The 16,834-nt window shown below is 37.2% G+C and overlaps 1 protein-coding gene across 1 annotated transcript in view; it reads right to left on the bottom strand.

Moving 5' to 3' along the window:
• Positions 1–5,472: 5,472 nt before the first annotated feature.
• The window catches only part of LOC110942168 (phosphatidylinositol/phosphatidylcholine transfer protein SFH13), a 41,130-nt gene continuing 29,768 nt past the window's right edge, over positions 5,473–16,834 (bottom strand). Inside the window, exons 12-15 of the mRNA XM_022183908.2 lie at positions 7,509–7,632; positions 6,476–6,867; positions 6,328–6,402; positions 5,473–5,680 (exon numbers count right to left, since the gene is read on the bottom strand). Of these exons, the coding sequence (XP_022039600.1) occupies positions 5,663–5,680; positions 6,328–6,402; positions 6,476–6,867; positions 7,509–7,632 (609 nt within the window). The 3' untranslated portion in view covers positions 5,473–5,662. The remainder of the gene's footprint in view (positions 5,681–6,327; positions 6,403–6,475; positions 6,868–7,508; positions 7,633–16,834) is intronic.

The raw sequence follows: 16,834 nt of genomic DNA, 5'->3' as shown, positions 1-16,834 counted from the left end.
TTATACATCTGATTGTTTTATATTCTTCATCATCTTTTAATCGCAACATCTTTTAATCATACATCGTTCATGGCGTGGTGTTTTAAACATCTGGATACATTGTTTATGGCGTGGTGTTTTAAAAATCTGGAGACATTGACTATGATTCAAGTCATGGTGTTTTATCTGGAGACATTGTTCATGGCGTGGTGTTTTAAACATCTGGAGACATTGACTATGATTCAAGTCATGGTGTTGGTGTTTTAAAATTTGGGAATGTTTTGTATTGATTGTCCAGATAAAACACCATGACTTGAATCATAGTCATGGTGTTTTAAAATCTGGGAATGTTTTGTATTGAATCATAGTCATGTTTTGTATTGAACAATGTCTCCAGATAAAACACTATGATTCAAGTCATGGTGTTTTCTGGATTCCAGATAAAACACCATGACTTGAATCATAGTCAACTTATCCAGATGTTTTAAAATATCACGCCATGAATCTGATTACAGTTCTTCTAAACGTAAAACACCACGCCTTGAATCTTATATAAAACACAGAGGCTTCCAATTTAGATATTAATTCCGATTTTTAAGGAAAAAGGAGTGAATGTAGGTGTTTTTGGTTGTGTAGGATACGGTTACCATATTTTAAACATTGAAAAAGACACTATTGCCCTTCAATTTTACATAAGGTCCCTCTAATTAAAACACAATTTACATTTTTATACCCTATTGATCTCAACCATTAGATCAAATATCCAATGGTTTAAAACACTTCTTACCCTTCTTACATTTTAGACACTTTTTACCATATCCCTACCCTATATGTGAAAGGAATTATATATTTTAATTATTCAAAGTGTTGTATGTTAGCTAACAGCGTCCCAATTTAAAAATTCTCACGGGTGGTCTTACGTTATAGGCTACCAACGGACATTTTTTAACTGAGTTCTAACTCAGTTAATTTTTGTTGATGTGGACGTTGATGTGGCACAAACATATATATCAGATCAAGTGGTTGCTTATGTGGCAGTATTATCACCACCTTACCACCACCACCAGTGCCATAAGCCATCAGCCATCACCACCACTCGCTACCACCTCACCCCCACCACCACTACCACCACTCGCCGCCACCTACCACCATCGCCATCATCACCATCTCACCTCCTCCATCAGCACCACCATATGGTGACGACCCAGACGACGATGAGGCCTGCGGTGAGCATCAAGTCTCGATTCGGATGGTAGTGTATTTGAGCTCGGACAAATCGATGGAATGTGGGTGGACGGCGTGGTTGTGGCTAATGGTGGTGGAGGTGGCAGTTGATGGTTGTGATGGCTGATGGCAATGGATGTGGGTGTGGCAGTTGAAGGTGGTAGTGGTGGAGGCTGATGACGGTGGTGGTGGAGGCTGATGGCGGTGGAGATGGTGGCGGCTGATGGTGGTGGTGGTGGGGTGAGGTGGTGCCACATAAGCAGCCACCACATCAGATAACAAATGTCTATGCCACATCAGCGTCCACGTCACCAAAAGCCTAATTGGGTTAGATCTTAATTATGATGCACCCCTTCACCCTTCGGTTGTCTGTAGTGGGGCGGTATAAGGCTGGATTTTTGCCCCATAGCGCCGGTAACACGACGACGGAGGGCGTTTTGGGCCACAAAAAAAGAACCAACGCCATCAGCATAACGGCGGGATGGTTGTTTAAAGTTTTTGGTTTATACATGTTTGGTCCATGCAAATCGGAGAAGAAGACAGAGGAGGCAGTATTGGTCCTTGCAAATCGGAGAAGAAGACCGAGAAGAAGACGGAATTTCAGCCGGAAAGTCGGCCGGAGAAGAAGACAGAGAAGAAGACAGGAGGCGGCTATTTTATTTTTAAAGTTTTACATATTTGGCCCCTGTATTTTCTCAAATATCTAAAATTGGTTTTAAACTTGTTTTTCTCTTATTTTTAACATTAAAAATCTGGCAATTTTTTATTTAATTTTAATTTAAAAAGTTAGAAATTAATTAAAAAAATTGAAAATTAATTAATTGAGTAATGATGAGGTAGGGGCTTTATGATTACGGGCTCTAGTAACATAACGCTTCATAAAGCCTCTGTGTGACGTGCCACGACACGTGTCGCATAACGCCCACAAAGAGGCTTTATGACTACGGATGACCTAATTAAGCTAAATGAGGTCGATAGCTTGGCTTCTTTACACTTTAACTTAATACTAGATTGTTGCCATAGCCGCGCGTTGCGGCGGTGGCATCTTAGTTGCTTATAGATGGTGACATGTTATGACTACGGATGACCTAATTAAGCTAAATGAGGTCGATAGCTTGGCTTCTTTACACTTTAACTTAATACTAGATTGTTGCCATAGCCGCGCGTTGCGGCGGTGGCATCTTAGTTGCTTATAGATGGTGACATGTTATGCGATGCATTAACCATATAAGGCGTTTCGATGTTTCCTATCTAACTAAGTGTAACCTATATAAGCATTGCGGGCATTTGCGGCTACGGTGTACGATGATGACATTAATGTGTGGTGTCTACACGTGACATTACGCGTTTTTGACTTTGTTACCCTCGTTACTTTTGTGACTTTAACGTGATTAGACATAGATAAAAAAGAGTATGTTTCGTTTGTTGCGGTGTAGAGTCGTGAAAGTAATTTAAATAGCGATGTAAAGTCTTAAAAGTAATTTAGACATTAATGTGGTTAGACATAAATAAAAAAAAGGATAATAATCCGTCGGACATTGTAGTGTCAAGTTAAAGATGATGTAACTTACCTAAAGAATAAGGGGTGTAGGTTTCAATTTAGAAAATGTAGAGACCAACCTTTATTTTTATGATATATTAAATAAATAAATTTATTTATAATTATGTGTAACTAATTAGTTTTAGCAAGTCAAATATGAGTATTATCTCGAGAAAAAGATTATAGTTAAAGGAAAGTATCATCACATGAATTAAAACACTGTTTATAACAGTGAAGGGGTCATGTATCGAACTACTGACCTCATCTTTATAATGCGACACACAAACCACCAAAGCACATTGCCATTTAGTTTTTATTTACACAAAAATCAATTATATATAAGCAAAGGCGGTGGTTGTGGCCACCGACCTTTTGTTTTAATATTATACAAGTGTTAAAAATTGGACTTAAAACGTTATAAAATGAGCGGTTAGAGACTCAGGTCGTTAAACTTTTTGATTTTGGATTCAAGTGGTTAAAATTAAAACATAGGGACTTAAAAAGTAATTTACTCTAATTAAAATAAGAAAAATATCAAAATAACCAACATATGCTATTTTAGTATTAGTACTTGTTAGCTAATTAAAATAAGAAAAATATCAAAATAACTAACATATGTTAGTTTAGTATTAGTACTTATCAGCAATAAAAAAGAAATGACTCAACTACATGTTTTTAAAATGGAAGCTAGAGATTTGAACCGGCTGTAAAGCATAGTGCTTGTGTAAAACAAAAAAGAAGTTGATAGTAAAGACCGAAAAAAAGGGAGGGGCATATATGAAAAAAAAAGGAGGGGTATATATGAAAAATTCACCGACCTTTAAGTTTAAGATTTTATAAATTTCCTTAGACTAATAAATATAAACAGGGGCGGACTCAAGTTATGGGGTGGGTGGGCGGCCGCACCCCTTGAAAAAAAAAATTAGTGGTATTTTTCGCGAAAAATCCAGACCATACCCCTTGGAAATTTTCGTCCGCACCCCTTGAAAAATTCCGACTGCACCCCTTGGAAAATTCCGACCGCACCCCTTGAAAATTTTTGTCCGCACCCCTTAGAAAAATGTTAGGAATTTATATAAAAAGATTTGTGCACACGGATTGAAACCCGATCAAATTATGTAAACAAGTTAGCCAACTAACCCCTTTAATAAAAACTTAAATTCAATCCATCAAGCCCAATAACTTAATACCATTCAAGCCCAACCCAACTACTAGTTTTGTTACACAAAACCAGTCCACATAATTAAAAAAAAAAAAAACCCAAATCGCTGCCACTTGCCAGCGACTTCCGCCCTCCCTCTGCCTCACTTCAGCACCCAGCGACAGCATAATTCCGGCCGGCGACTGCAAAATTCCGGCTGCAAGCTGGTTAATTCAGGCTGCCCCTAACAGGTACATGTTTTGTTTTTGTTTTTGTTTTTTTGTTTTTTTTTTTTTGTTATTTTGATGTTTATGCGATTTTGTTCAAGAGTAACGAGATAATAGGATTTTAGGATGGGTTAAAAAAGTTTAAACTTTTATGTGTTTGGGTTATTAGATTTTATCACCCTCGACTATTGTCTTTTGGCCGTTGCCACCCCCAACTATCACTTTGACGCACGTCACCCCCAACTTAACACTTAGTGTGTTCTGTCACCACGTCGTTAACCGATCCCTAACTTTTGAACCTGTTACTACACTTTTTGGGGTGTCATAGGGATCTTGGGAAGGTTTTAGGGATCTTAGAACACCCCAAAAGTATAATAACAGGATCAAAAGTTATGGTGACGCCCCACCAAGCCACATCAGCAAACAAACTTCTTGCACTGTTGTTTGGACGTGTTTTATGAAATACTACCACACCACAAAACCATGGAAATAGCGTGTTGTTGAACGTGTTTTTATAAAATTCTATGATATCCTATGTTTGAAATAAGCTTCTACTGAGTATGGCTCAGGCAAATTTTTATCAAAATTATAGCTATAATTTCTAATTAGGTATCGGGGGTGACAAACTAAACAAGCCAAGTCAGGTGCATCAAGCCGGATGGTTTACTGGTTTGGCGTTTTAATTTTTTTTTTGAACGGCCAACAAACTCAATCCCGAGCACTCTCGGAGCACCCACTGGACAAACGGAGTACTCCAAGAGTAATCCGAGTCCACCACCAATTCCGGGAAAAACCCGGTAACCCACCCGCCCGTAGGCACGACAGTGAAATTACCGGTAAAACCCGTTTGGCTCAAGGATCCAACCCAGGTTTCCCTGGGTCTCCTATCATTGCCCACCAGTGCCTCACTCTGCACCAAGTGGGAGTCGAACCTGCATCTCTCAAGAGAAATGCAAGCTCTCCACCACTTGATCCAGAGATCATTGGCGGTTTGGCGTTTTAATACTTGATTGTTTGGGAATATGCCGTCCAAACAGATTTTTTCAAAATCATTACTTTGTTTTATAATTTTTAAAAGATAAAAATGTTTACGTATATAAACAACAAAAGTTCAAGTTATATATATATAAACAACAAAAGTTCAACATTAAACTAGCAAACAGTAAAACATGAATTGTTTGAAACTCAAAACAGGCCAAGTTGCTTTCATTTTAGGCGCTTTGGCCGATTTTAACGGTTTATAAACACCGCTATTCATAATTTCTAAAAACTCATCAAAACCCTGAAAAAAAGCTTGCGTTTTAAACTCAAATTTTAATCATATCTCGATCACAAAAAAGATGAAAAAAGAGTAAAACAAAAAGCAGAAAAAAGTGATATCAAAAGTAAGCATTTTTCTTTTTTAAAATTAAAGTTAGGAGACAATCAACACATGATCGTTCTAAATACTCGCCTCTCATTTAAGGGGGGGTAATCTGTGTATGGATGCAGTTTCTCCATATATATGTGCTACTAATATCACTTCTTCCTATTTAAGCTGTACATTCACTTTCAGCATATCCTTCGCCTCTGCACCCAAAATAAAATGAAAAAAAATAAATAACAATTTATATAAGTTTATGTTTCAAGTCAACAGGACTCAACTCGTTTCAACCTAAACCCATTTTGACTTCACACAAGGAATGAAGTAAAGTTATACACATAAAACCTCCTGAATCGTTTATTTTTGAGTGAATTTCAAGGATTGTCCTTTATCTTTATACATATTTTCAGGCGTTGTCCTTTATATTCAAAATTGACGAGTTTTGTCCTTTATGTTTTCATATCATACACATTTTGTCCTTTAGGCCTAACTCAGTTAGTTTTTTCAGTTAAATTTGGTAATGTGCTTTGCACATGAGGGCATTTTTGTCAATTCAAAGGTTGCAGAAGCTTTGAGCTGTAAATCTGCCGTTGAACTTACCTTTGAATTGACAAAAATGCTCTCATGTACAAAACATATGACCAAATTTAACTGAAAAAACTAACTGGGTTAGGCCTAAAGGACAAAACGTGTATGATATGAAAACATAAAGGACAAAACTCGTCAAAATTGAACATAAAGGACAGCGCCTGAAAATGGGTATAAAGATAAAGGATAATTCTTGAAATTCACTCTTTATTTTTTGTGATTATATTTGACCCGCTACTACCAAACACAAGGGAAAGTAGTTTACATGGAATTTGGATTGCTGCAAATTCTCCATCAAGGCTGCTATCTCAAGCTGCTTCACCACAGTAGCATGTAATACCTGTAAAATAATAATAATAATAAATAATATAAATAATAATAGTAATAATAATGATACAGTAAAAGGAACATAACCTCTTAGTTTTATTTAGGTCAAATTCTACTGATTTAATCCGGTCCAACGAATTGTTCAGCATATGCTCCTTTTCAACAGGAATTTGAGCAGGCCGTTTCTTAATTTCTTCTAGAATTTCTTCGAGTTTTTGCAGGCGTTCGACACACGGAAGTATTTGATTTTCTCTGACAGCTTCTGTTTGGACATGTGTTTGGCTCTCATATCTGTGTTCCACAGCATTGTTTGGATATACGTTGTTCTGTTTTCTCCAATAATATTCAATCGGTAAACTGAACATACGTTCGATTAATTTTACCATCAATGAGAGCACCGGTCTTGCTATGCAACTGAAACCTCTCTTCACAACCTTCTCAAGAATATTATCCAAATAACGGATAATTAAAGAAGCACCTAAACAAGAACAAAGCATTGTTTGATTTAGGCCTGTTTTATGGTCTGGTTTGTTACGTATACTTCTATAGGCAAAAGATCAAATACAAATAATCTTAACATACTAAACATAGAAATTGAAGGAAAACTCAAAAAGACAAAGTGGCATTTTTGTAATTACCACCAACTATCAAAGTTACTATACAAATGTGAACTCAACCAAAAATACCTAAAAACACAAATTTTTTTAACATTTTTTATTAAAAAATCGCTACATTTCGTTAGCAAAAAAAATAAATAAATAAATAAAAGTAGCGATTTTTTTAATAGAAAATGTTAAAATAATAAAATAAAATAATTTGTGTGTTTTTTTTATTTTTTAGATTTTTGGGGGTTTAGTTTTTAGCATTTTAGTTTTTTTTTTTTTTTTTTGGGGGGGGGGGGGGGTTAGGTTTTTTTTAGGTATATTTGTAGAGTAACTTTGATAGTTATTGATAATTACAAAAATGCCACCTTGTCATTTTGAGTTTTCCTTCAATTTGTATGTTTTGTATGTTAAGATTATTTGTACAAGAACTTTACCCTACTTCTATATGTCCATAACTCATCCATGATAATGGTGTGACAACGGGCTAGTAAGCTAGTTTGATAATTGCATATACCTTCTGAATCGTGTAGGGTTATACCGAAAGTAGGAGATTGACTCGGAGATGTATCTTGCCTCTGGTCAAATGAAGTAAAATGATCGTTGCAACTGTAGTATGCAGGTGAATCGGATGTTGTCGCCTGCAGAATAAAACTTGAATTAAGAAATTTATTTATAAAAAACAAACCCTCTATTGCAATATATTCAAGGCCAGTAGGAATTTTACTGGGTATGTTTGTCTGTCTGTTTGTTTGTTATTTATATACTAGTATTTTGCACGCCACGCGTTGCGACGGCGCACGGCAGGTGGAAACGTGTAGTAAAAAAAAAGGGTAGGTGCACGGTACCCCTGACCGCGGAGGGGATCCCCCTCCCAGTTCACCACCCGACAAGGATCCTTGGCGGCAAATACCCTCCCAACACTTGGGGTTTGAGAGAGGTGGGGTTGCCACGTCTCGAACCCGAGACCCCAACGATCCAAGTGTTGGAATATGGGTGTCGGTGGCCAACTGAGCTACCCCAGTTGGTTGGAAACGTGTAGTAAGACAGCACACAATTCGAAAAACGCAATGTTGTCTAAGCCAACTACAAAAAAGTGTAAAGCACAATGCGTAAAAGACAATTACAAAAAAGTGTAGAACATAAAGGTAGACACGAAGTGTAAAACACAACGCCTAACACATTTCGTAAAACACAATGCAATGGCATTTGCAAAAGTAGGAGTAACAGTCTAGGGGTTACAATTGCAATTTTTTAAAGTTGAGCGGGTGTAAAAATGGCCTAATATTGCAAAGGGTAAAAATGCAAATTCTAAAAAAGGCAAAGTGTAAAAGTAGAGGGGTGGTGGCGGAAATATGTAAAAGTAGAGGGGTGGATCCATAAATACGTAAAATCAGAGGGGGTGATGGTGGAAAAGCAAAGTAGAGGAGTGGTGGTGAATTTTGAAAGATGAGGGTGTTGGTGTGGAAATTCAAAGTAAAGGGAGTGGTTGTGAGTCTTATGACAAAGGTTGAAAGTTGGGGTGTCTCCGACTTTATTTTTTAAGATAGTTTAAATATGCGTGTGGGTGTGAGTTTATGATTCTGACTTTTCATGTCAATAAAAGTTTGGGAATCATTTTCGGGTTGTTCGATTCAAGTAAATATCGTCTAAAGTAGCTATAGCATAACGAACACCACAAGTTATTGATGGGCGATTTGTACTAGTGTAATGATGATAATTACAAGAGAAACTTAAGATCGTGGGGTATGGTGGGCTTGGGTTGGGGCTTTGGTTGACACGTGCAATTTCAAAACTCAAGCCTCAAACCCACTTTGGATGTGGTATGGTGGACGTGGCTTGGCTGGCGTGGCCAAGCCACATCAGTTTTTTTTTAATATATATATATATATATATATATATATATAATTATTAAAATAAACATACAAAACAATTATCAAAATAAAAAATTATCATTCTTCGTCGTCTTCGTCGGTTTCGAGCCCAGGAATCGTTGAAACATGATCCACCAAATCAGATCGAAGGTTGTGATGTATATCCCTTGACTTTATCAAAAATTCATTTGCCGCTCTATCTTCGTCTGTTACGTTATCTGGTTGGGGGTCATCGTCATCATAGTAGGTAACGACCGCTCTACCTTCATCCTCCAAAATCATGTTGTGAAAAATGATACATGTGTACATCACGTTTCCAGTCTGATCCTTGTCCCATAATCGACAAGGCATTGCCAATATTCGCCACCTTTTCTTCAAAACACCGAATGCTCGCTCGACGTCTTACGTGCAGCCATCTGGACCCTGTTAAACTTTAATCTCTTTGGATCTGTGGTACCGTGTCTTGTGAACGATTTTACGAAAACCCCCCACTCTGGGTAAATCCCATCAACTAGGTAGTACTCGTACACGTACTCAACCCCGTTTACAAAGAAAGTTCCTTTGGGTCCTATACCATTTACCCGATCATTGAAAAGGGGCGAGTGGTGATAGGTCAAAGTTTTATGCTCATCTTTATTATGTTCTAATATGTTTGTTTGGATTAGGTCTTGGGCTTGGGCTTGGCCATGTGGGCCAATGGGGTAGAGGCTCCTATAGATAGTCTTATTAGATTGTTAGTGGTAGAGCTCTCCCACATTTTGTGTAATCATGTAGCCCCAAATAGGAGAACCTTGTACCTGACAATCCTAGAGATTGTGTGCAAGGTTCTCGAAGATCGTACCAGACAGTCCTTGAGACTGTGTGCGATCTAAGCAGCGGCACTGAGTTCGTTAATAAATATTTCTTTTTGTTCTTGGCGGTTTGATCTTATATTCCGCGTTCGATCGAACCGTTGAGTGATATCTCGGGTTTTTCGGGACTAAGAAGTGGTATCAGAGCCATTGAAGTCTTTAAAAGGCTCGGTTTTTGATATCGCTCGAAGAACGAGAAGAAGTTTTGCAGTGTCGGGGGATGTGTGTTCGTTAACAAAAGATCTCCGGTTTATAAAATCTGATGTTCATTTACAGATCTGGAAATATAAGATCTGGTGAGGTTATCGATGGCGGCTGAAGTCGGTGGCGGTGCTCCGATAGAAGATGACGAAGAGATTCGGAGATGGTGAATCTGGTTATGGTTGTTCTGGGCGGAGGCAGAAGGAGATAATGATGGGATATGATGATGGTCTCAGACTATGATTTATGTCGATGAAGAAGGTGGTCGTCGGAAATGTTTATCGGTATGAAGAAGATGGCGTACACATGGTGGTAACCGGAGGTCGATGAATGTAACACCCTAGTTATTTTATATGTAAATACCACAATTAGATGTGTGGTTAAGACCACACCTATTATATAAATGCGGGTTTATTTAAAACTTTTACAAATTATAATTTATTCTACATAACGTGATCGAAGTTCGTTGTTTAAAATTTACAACGTGGCGAAGTGCGGAAGCATGTAACTGTATCGTGTTCGGTTCTTCGTTGAGCTTGATCGTCTTCCGGCTTCCACAAAGTACCTACATTTCATAAAAACATGAAATGCTTTAGTCATACGGGGTTTAAAACGTATCTAAACAAGTCCGGGAAACAAAACTGATCAAAATACATTTTGTACAGGGTCCACCGTAAATTACGGTGGACACCGTAATTTACGGTAGTCCTTGTTTCGATTTGTTTCCATCGTAAATCAGGAGTGTTTCACCGTAAACCAATTCAGGTCCACCGTAAATTACGGTGGCACCGTAATTTACGGTGGCACCTGCATCCCACCTTTCCATTTTGCCGTAATTTGACACGAAATCTTTCGTATCTTTCAAACCGCTTATCCGTTTGACCTACCGTTTCTTCCTACATGTTTGTAATTTAATTCTCCATTATATGGAGTTAAGATCTGACATCCGGATTAAATAAAATTGAGACTTTTAAGCCTTCGGCTTATTATCTTTTCAACAATATTCGACCCGACTATGTGATTATCAAACAAACATGTTTGTTTGACCACCATTCATCATGAACCCTTAAATTCTAATATTGTCAATCATATTAAGTACTGAACACGGGTTTCTACACAATTATTTACCCGTTTTCGTTTAAAATCTTATTTTGACCCGTTAAGGGCATTTACGACCATTTTAGCACGGACGGTGCTCATATCTCATGTATCTCATAGTTCCACCAATTTGTTATTAGCTAGTCTTCCACCACAACTAAGGATGTGGTGGATTTAACGAAATGGACTATTTATTCCGAGTTTAATCCCACGGATGTGTTATTTTTGCGGCAACACACAATTTAAGCATTTAACTCTTGAAAGTTTATGTCTACAACTTTCATGCGCGTCTAAAGGTTACAAGATCGAAAGATAAGTTCCTAAACAACCTTTATAAGTTGTTTGCTCAATTTACCCTTCAAGGGCATTTTAGTCGACATTAGCCCCTCATTTACTACGAGGGGCTTTCACTACCTATTAGACCAAGTTGGTATGTTAACTATAATCGTATGCATACGTACCTGGCTAGGGTCAACATATAGACCCAATTTATACCTTGCTTTTATCATCACACTTAGTGTGGGCGAAATTAACTGAATTGCTAATCGCTCCTGTTAACACAAGACTTGACAATCGCATTAGTCGATATTGTCAAATAGTGTTATCACCACCATTTGACCCGTTCGGCCTATATGCCCAACGTTGCCTATTAAATCAAAAACATGGTTTTTGACTTCTAATTCATACATCCATCCCGTCCCGGATTCATTTACCGAATCCCCTTTTTGCCATAAACATGGTTTTATCATCTTTATATGTTCCGACTCGTATCAATCACGTCGGAAATCCATATTTTCGATATTAGCATTATTGCATCTATAACGTATAGAATGAACAAGTATTCTACACAATTATGTAAGTTTCACTTACCTTGCATCCGAGCTACGCTTTTCTTCCATGCTTGACTTGTTTGACCCGCTTTCACTCCAAGCTTCCACCTAGCTTGTTACGCGTCAAACTATCATCATCGTTTTCAAGGTGGTTAGTTTAATCATATTCTAATACGATTATTCCACCTTATGCATTTCATATCAAAATTGCTATTTATCGTATTATAGGTCAGTTTGACCTTTTTAATAGTCAAATGCCCAATAGTATACTAATTTGCATTTTCGAGTTATCAACTAGTTTTAGCATTCTTTAACTACTCGGTAGGCGTTATCTTTAGACCTCCGTTTTAACCAAAGTTCTAATCGCGTTTAACACATTTAGAACTCTCTTTAATCACTTTTTGCATAATAGTCGAAACATCGCAACTAGATGTTTTAACTACAAAATTCTAGTTTCGAGCCTTCTTTGAGGCATTTCAACGAACACCTTAAGGGCAGAATTTTACATGTTTATTTATCATGTCTCTAGCTTATCTCTTACCCCAAATTTCACATAAATTAACCATCTTACAAAGTGGTTAACTTCTATAATTTCTGAATTCACTTCAAAATCGTCAATTTACACTAGATCAACAATCTATTTCCTAGTGTTCATCATATTAACATAAAACCCACTTAGCTTATCAATGGATCATCATAAATCTCATAGTTTTTCCAACAATCTAACATGTTATTGACTAGGGTTTACTCCTAGACATCATATTACTTCAAGATTCACTCATGCATGACATAATCAAGCTCAATTTCAGTTTCTTACAAATAACCTAGAATTTTGAGATGGATCAAAACGTCACAATTTTACATACCTTGTGATCCTTTCAACTTGGTGTTCATGAATACGAGCTTGGATTTCGATTTGGGACTGATTTGAACCCTCAATTTGATCAAGTTTGACATGCACAAGGGTTTGGTGGGGAGCCTGTGTCGCCCCCTGTGTTCTTGTACGACCAGACATCCCAAATGGGGTGTTTGGTTTGTTTTTTATTTGTTTTATCAAATTAAGTTTCATCTTTAACAACTTAGGCCCTTCCACTTTGTTCAACTTATAGTTTAGTTGCTTTTAACCTTATTATAAGCTATTTCTAGGCTTGTAACTAACTAGGTTAAATTTCCTAGTTGGTAAATTCTCATTTATTTATACTTTATAATCCTAATATAAAGTTTTATATTTTCGGGGTGTTACAAGTCTACCCCCCTTAAAGAGGTTTCGTCCTCGAAACCTTTTCTTACCTAATTTATTGAGTTTAACTCAATGTATTCGATCCGAGAAATCTTTTAAACATTACTTATACTTTTATCCTATAGTTTGTATTACCAGAAAGGTATGGTAACGCCTTTTTGGTTACTTATTGTCTACATAACTCATACGACATAGTGCAACTTGAAATATCGTAATCTCGTTATTTCCACTAGTTTAGTTAACTTAGCGATATCCATCGCTTTCATATACTATCGAATTCTTTATGAATCCGTTACTTTGAACCGTTTAAAGGTCTTTAGTGAAATCTTTCACTTTTAGCAAAAATTTTCTTTTGTTTTCAAATTCATTTATTCGGTTCAGTTATACCGAATCCACCGCTTACAAGCAACCAAATTACTTAAATGACCTTAACCGGTCTCGCTAACTAGACTTATTAGTCCAGTTACTTTTTACCGCTTGCTTAGTTATAATGCGATTCTACTTCACATTACATTTCTTGACCATGATTGTATTATATCATGTTTAATTTATATCAGAATTTCATTTTCGAAAATATCACTTTTGGAATACATCGTCTTGCGTCTATCAGTGTCAAGACTGGTATCTTTCATGCTTACTATTTGAATTCCTATCAGAATTTATGTTTATAAGAACATTATTTCTTACTAAAACCGAAGTTTTAGTTTTAGGATCTTTTCTTTATCTTGTGTCAATCATCCATACCGGGATATTGACAGCCCATAATTTAATCCTTTACAGTCTTAGTTTTCATGCGGGGATTCTTAACTGATTTCCTTGCTTTATTCCATCTAACCCGTAGGTTTATCACTTAGCCTCATGGGCTATTTTCGATTAGACATTCACCTCTTTAAGGCGAAGTCCTTATAACTTCTTTCTAATCATGACCCGTGGGTCGTTTTGGCCCTGTAGACCTTTTGCTCTAATTAATACCTCGTAGGTTATGATGATCCCGTAGATCATCTTTTATTCGAGTCTTCCTTCAAATGTGTATACATTTATATACGCATACGGCGTTAAGGCACCATGTTTAACATCATTTATTATCGTTTTGATATTATCCTTGACCTTGACCGTAGTCTAAGGCTACATTCGTTTCTTTTCGGGCACATTTTCCGACTTTATGATTCCTCACGTCATTTATGCGTCGGTTTATCTTATGCTCACCATTATCCAGTTTACATACATTCGTGTTTGATTATGTCCCATTGCCGGGCTCATTATTCTCTTGCATTTAACACTACCTTTATCTGGCTAGTGTTCATTTGTGCCATTCGGCGTTATATTGTATTCAACATGTTTGACCTATTAATGTGAAATCCATCACTTATAAATAATCAATTTTATTCTTTATTCGACCCATTCGACTTCGAGTAGTCGAACATATTTACTCACAATTTCTATATACGAGATTTTATAGTCATAACTCGTAATCCAAGTTACTTTGATCTTTCAACCCGCGTTCACGTCTCTTGGTTTACGCATGTGTTTAATTCTTACCCATCCACCGGGTGTTTTACCGAAGTTGTTATTATTGCAACCCTCCCGGTATGCATTAAGACCTCGCTTCGATTTTTATATTCTGACTTTATCTTTAAGTTCGACGTTTTACAAAAATGACCCATTAAGGGACATATTTGCATTTTCCGGGTTAGAGTGTAAGTACACCCCCTCCCAATGCATATCTAAATCATTTTACATGTTTACATTCTCCGGGTTCGAGTGTAAGTATCACTCCCTCCCATTATTTGTCTAAATCATTTTACATGCTTGATGTTTTCTGGGTTCGAGTGTAAGTACACTCCTCCCCAAAACTTGTCTAAATCATTTTACATGCTTGATGCTTTCTGGGTGAGAGTGTAAATACACTCCTTCCCAATACTCGTCTAAATCATTTTACATGCTTGATGTTTTCTGGGTTCGAGTGTAAGTACACTCCTTCCCAATACTTGTCTAAATCATTTTACATGCTTGATGTTTTCTGGGTTCGAGTGTAAGTACACTCCTTCCCAATACTTGTCTAAATCATTTTACATGCTTGATGTTTTCTGGGTTCGAGTGTAAGTACACTCCCTCCCAAAACTTGTCTAAATCGTTTTACATGCTTGTTTGTCTCTTCACTCGGGCTCATTATCCTAATGTAATACGCTCCTGTCACTTGGTTGTGCGTTTACATTATTATCAAGTATTTTGCTTATCTGATTCATTTGGGCACTTTTTAATTAGTCCCATTCACCCTGCCCTTACTACATCGGATGTAAACGTGTCCGCCATAAGAAGTTCATGGTAACATATGCCGCTACTTACTTGGCCAGAGTAAGCGATTAACACATGACACGCATGACCTTTTTACAGTTTTCACATCACGCCCTATGTAAGTAATACCTCTATCTGTTTTTCTTGGAAACAATATCCCGGATAGGTTTTCTATTCAGGTCTTTCCAAGTTTTTAATTTTACATATGCAACTTTTAAGTTCCTACTTATCGTTGCATATTACTATTTATGCTATTATTTAAAATGTGCACCTGGTAATGTTTTCCCCGACGGGCGTTCTTTGCCATTAACCTTGTTCGCGGTCATTACGCGATTTAGTCCTCGGTGAGTATGCTCCTCTTGTCATACTTCGGACCGTTCCATCATCATATCCACAATTCGTTTGACTCTCGTCGTCTTCAAACGCGAGTGTCCTTCAATTAAAACATTCACAAAAGTTAGTAACGTCAACCTCAATAATCGCCCGTATTATAGTACAAGGCTTTTTCTACTATACGCGTCAACGCGCGTATTTTCGTCAACTATTTCAATCATTTTAATTGGGGTAACGCGTATCACACGATAGCCCTATGTGTTGTTTACAACACTTTAGCATACTAACTATTCACGTACTTGTACTTACCGGATTTGCGATCAAGCCTCGAACCGAACACTATTCTTTGTCAAGAGCATAAGGTTTAAGTCCAAGCATGGTTCCTCCCCACCATACTCGAATCTCTTAAACCAAGGCTCTGATACCAACTTGTAACACCCTAGTTATTTTATATGTAAATACCACAATTAGGTGTGTGGTTAAGACCACGCCTATTATATAAATGCGGGTTTATTTAAAACTTTTACAAATTATAATTTATTCTACATAACGTGATCGAAGTTCGTTGTTTAAAATTTACAACGTGGCGAAGTGCGGAAGCATGTAACTGTATCGTGTTCGGTTCTTCGTTGAGCTTGATCGTCTTCCGGCTTCCACAAAGTACCTACATTTCATAAAAACATGAAATGCTTTAGTCATACGGGGTTTAAAACGTATCTAAACAAGTCCGGGAAACAAAACTGATCAAAATACATTTTGTACAGGGTCCACCGTAAATTACGGTGGACACCGTAATTTACGGTAGTCCTTGTTTCGATTTGTTTCCATCGTAAATCAGGAGTGTTTCACCGTAAACCAATTCAGGTCCACCGTAAATTACGGTGGCACCGTAATTTACGGTGGCACCTGCATCCCACCTTTCCATTTTGCCGTAATTTGACACGAAATCTTTCGTATCTTTCAAACCGCTTATCCGTTTGACCTACCGTTTCTTCCTACATGTTTGTAATTTAATTCTCCATTATATGGAGTTAAGATCTGACATCCGGATTAAATAAAATTGAGACTTTTAAGCCTTCGGCTTATTATCTTTTCAACAATATTCGACCCGACTATGTGAT

Source organism: Helianthus annuus, chromosome 5 (assembly GCF_002127325.2).
Source record: "Helianthus annuus cultivar XRQ/B chromosome 5, HanXRQr2.0-SUNRISE, whole genome shotgun sequence".
Lineage (NCBI taxonomy): Eukaryota > Viridiplantae > Streptophyta > Magnoliopsida > Asterales > Asteraceae > Helianthus > Helianthus annuus.
This window is presented reverse-complemented; position numbering and strand designations above follow the sequence as displayed.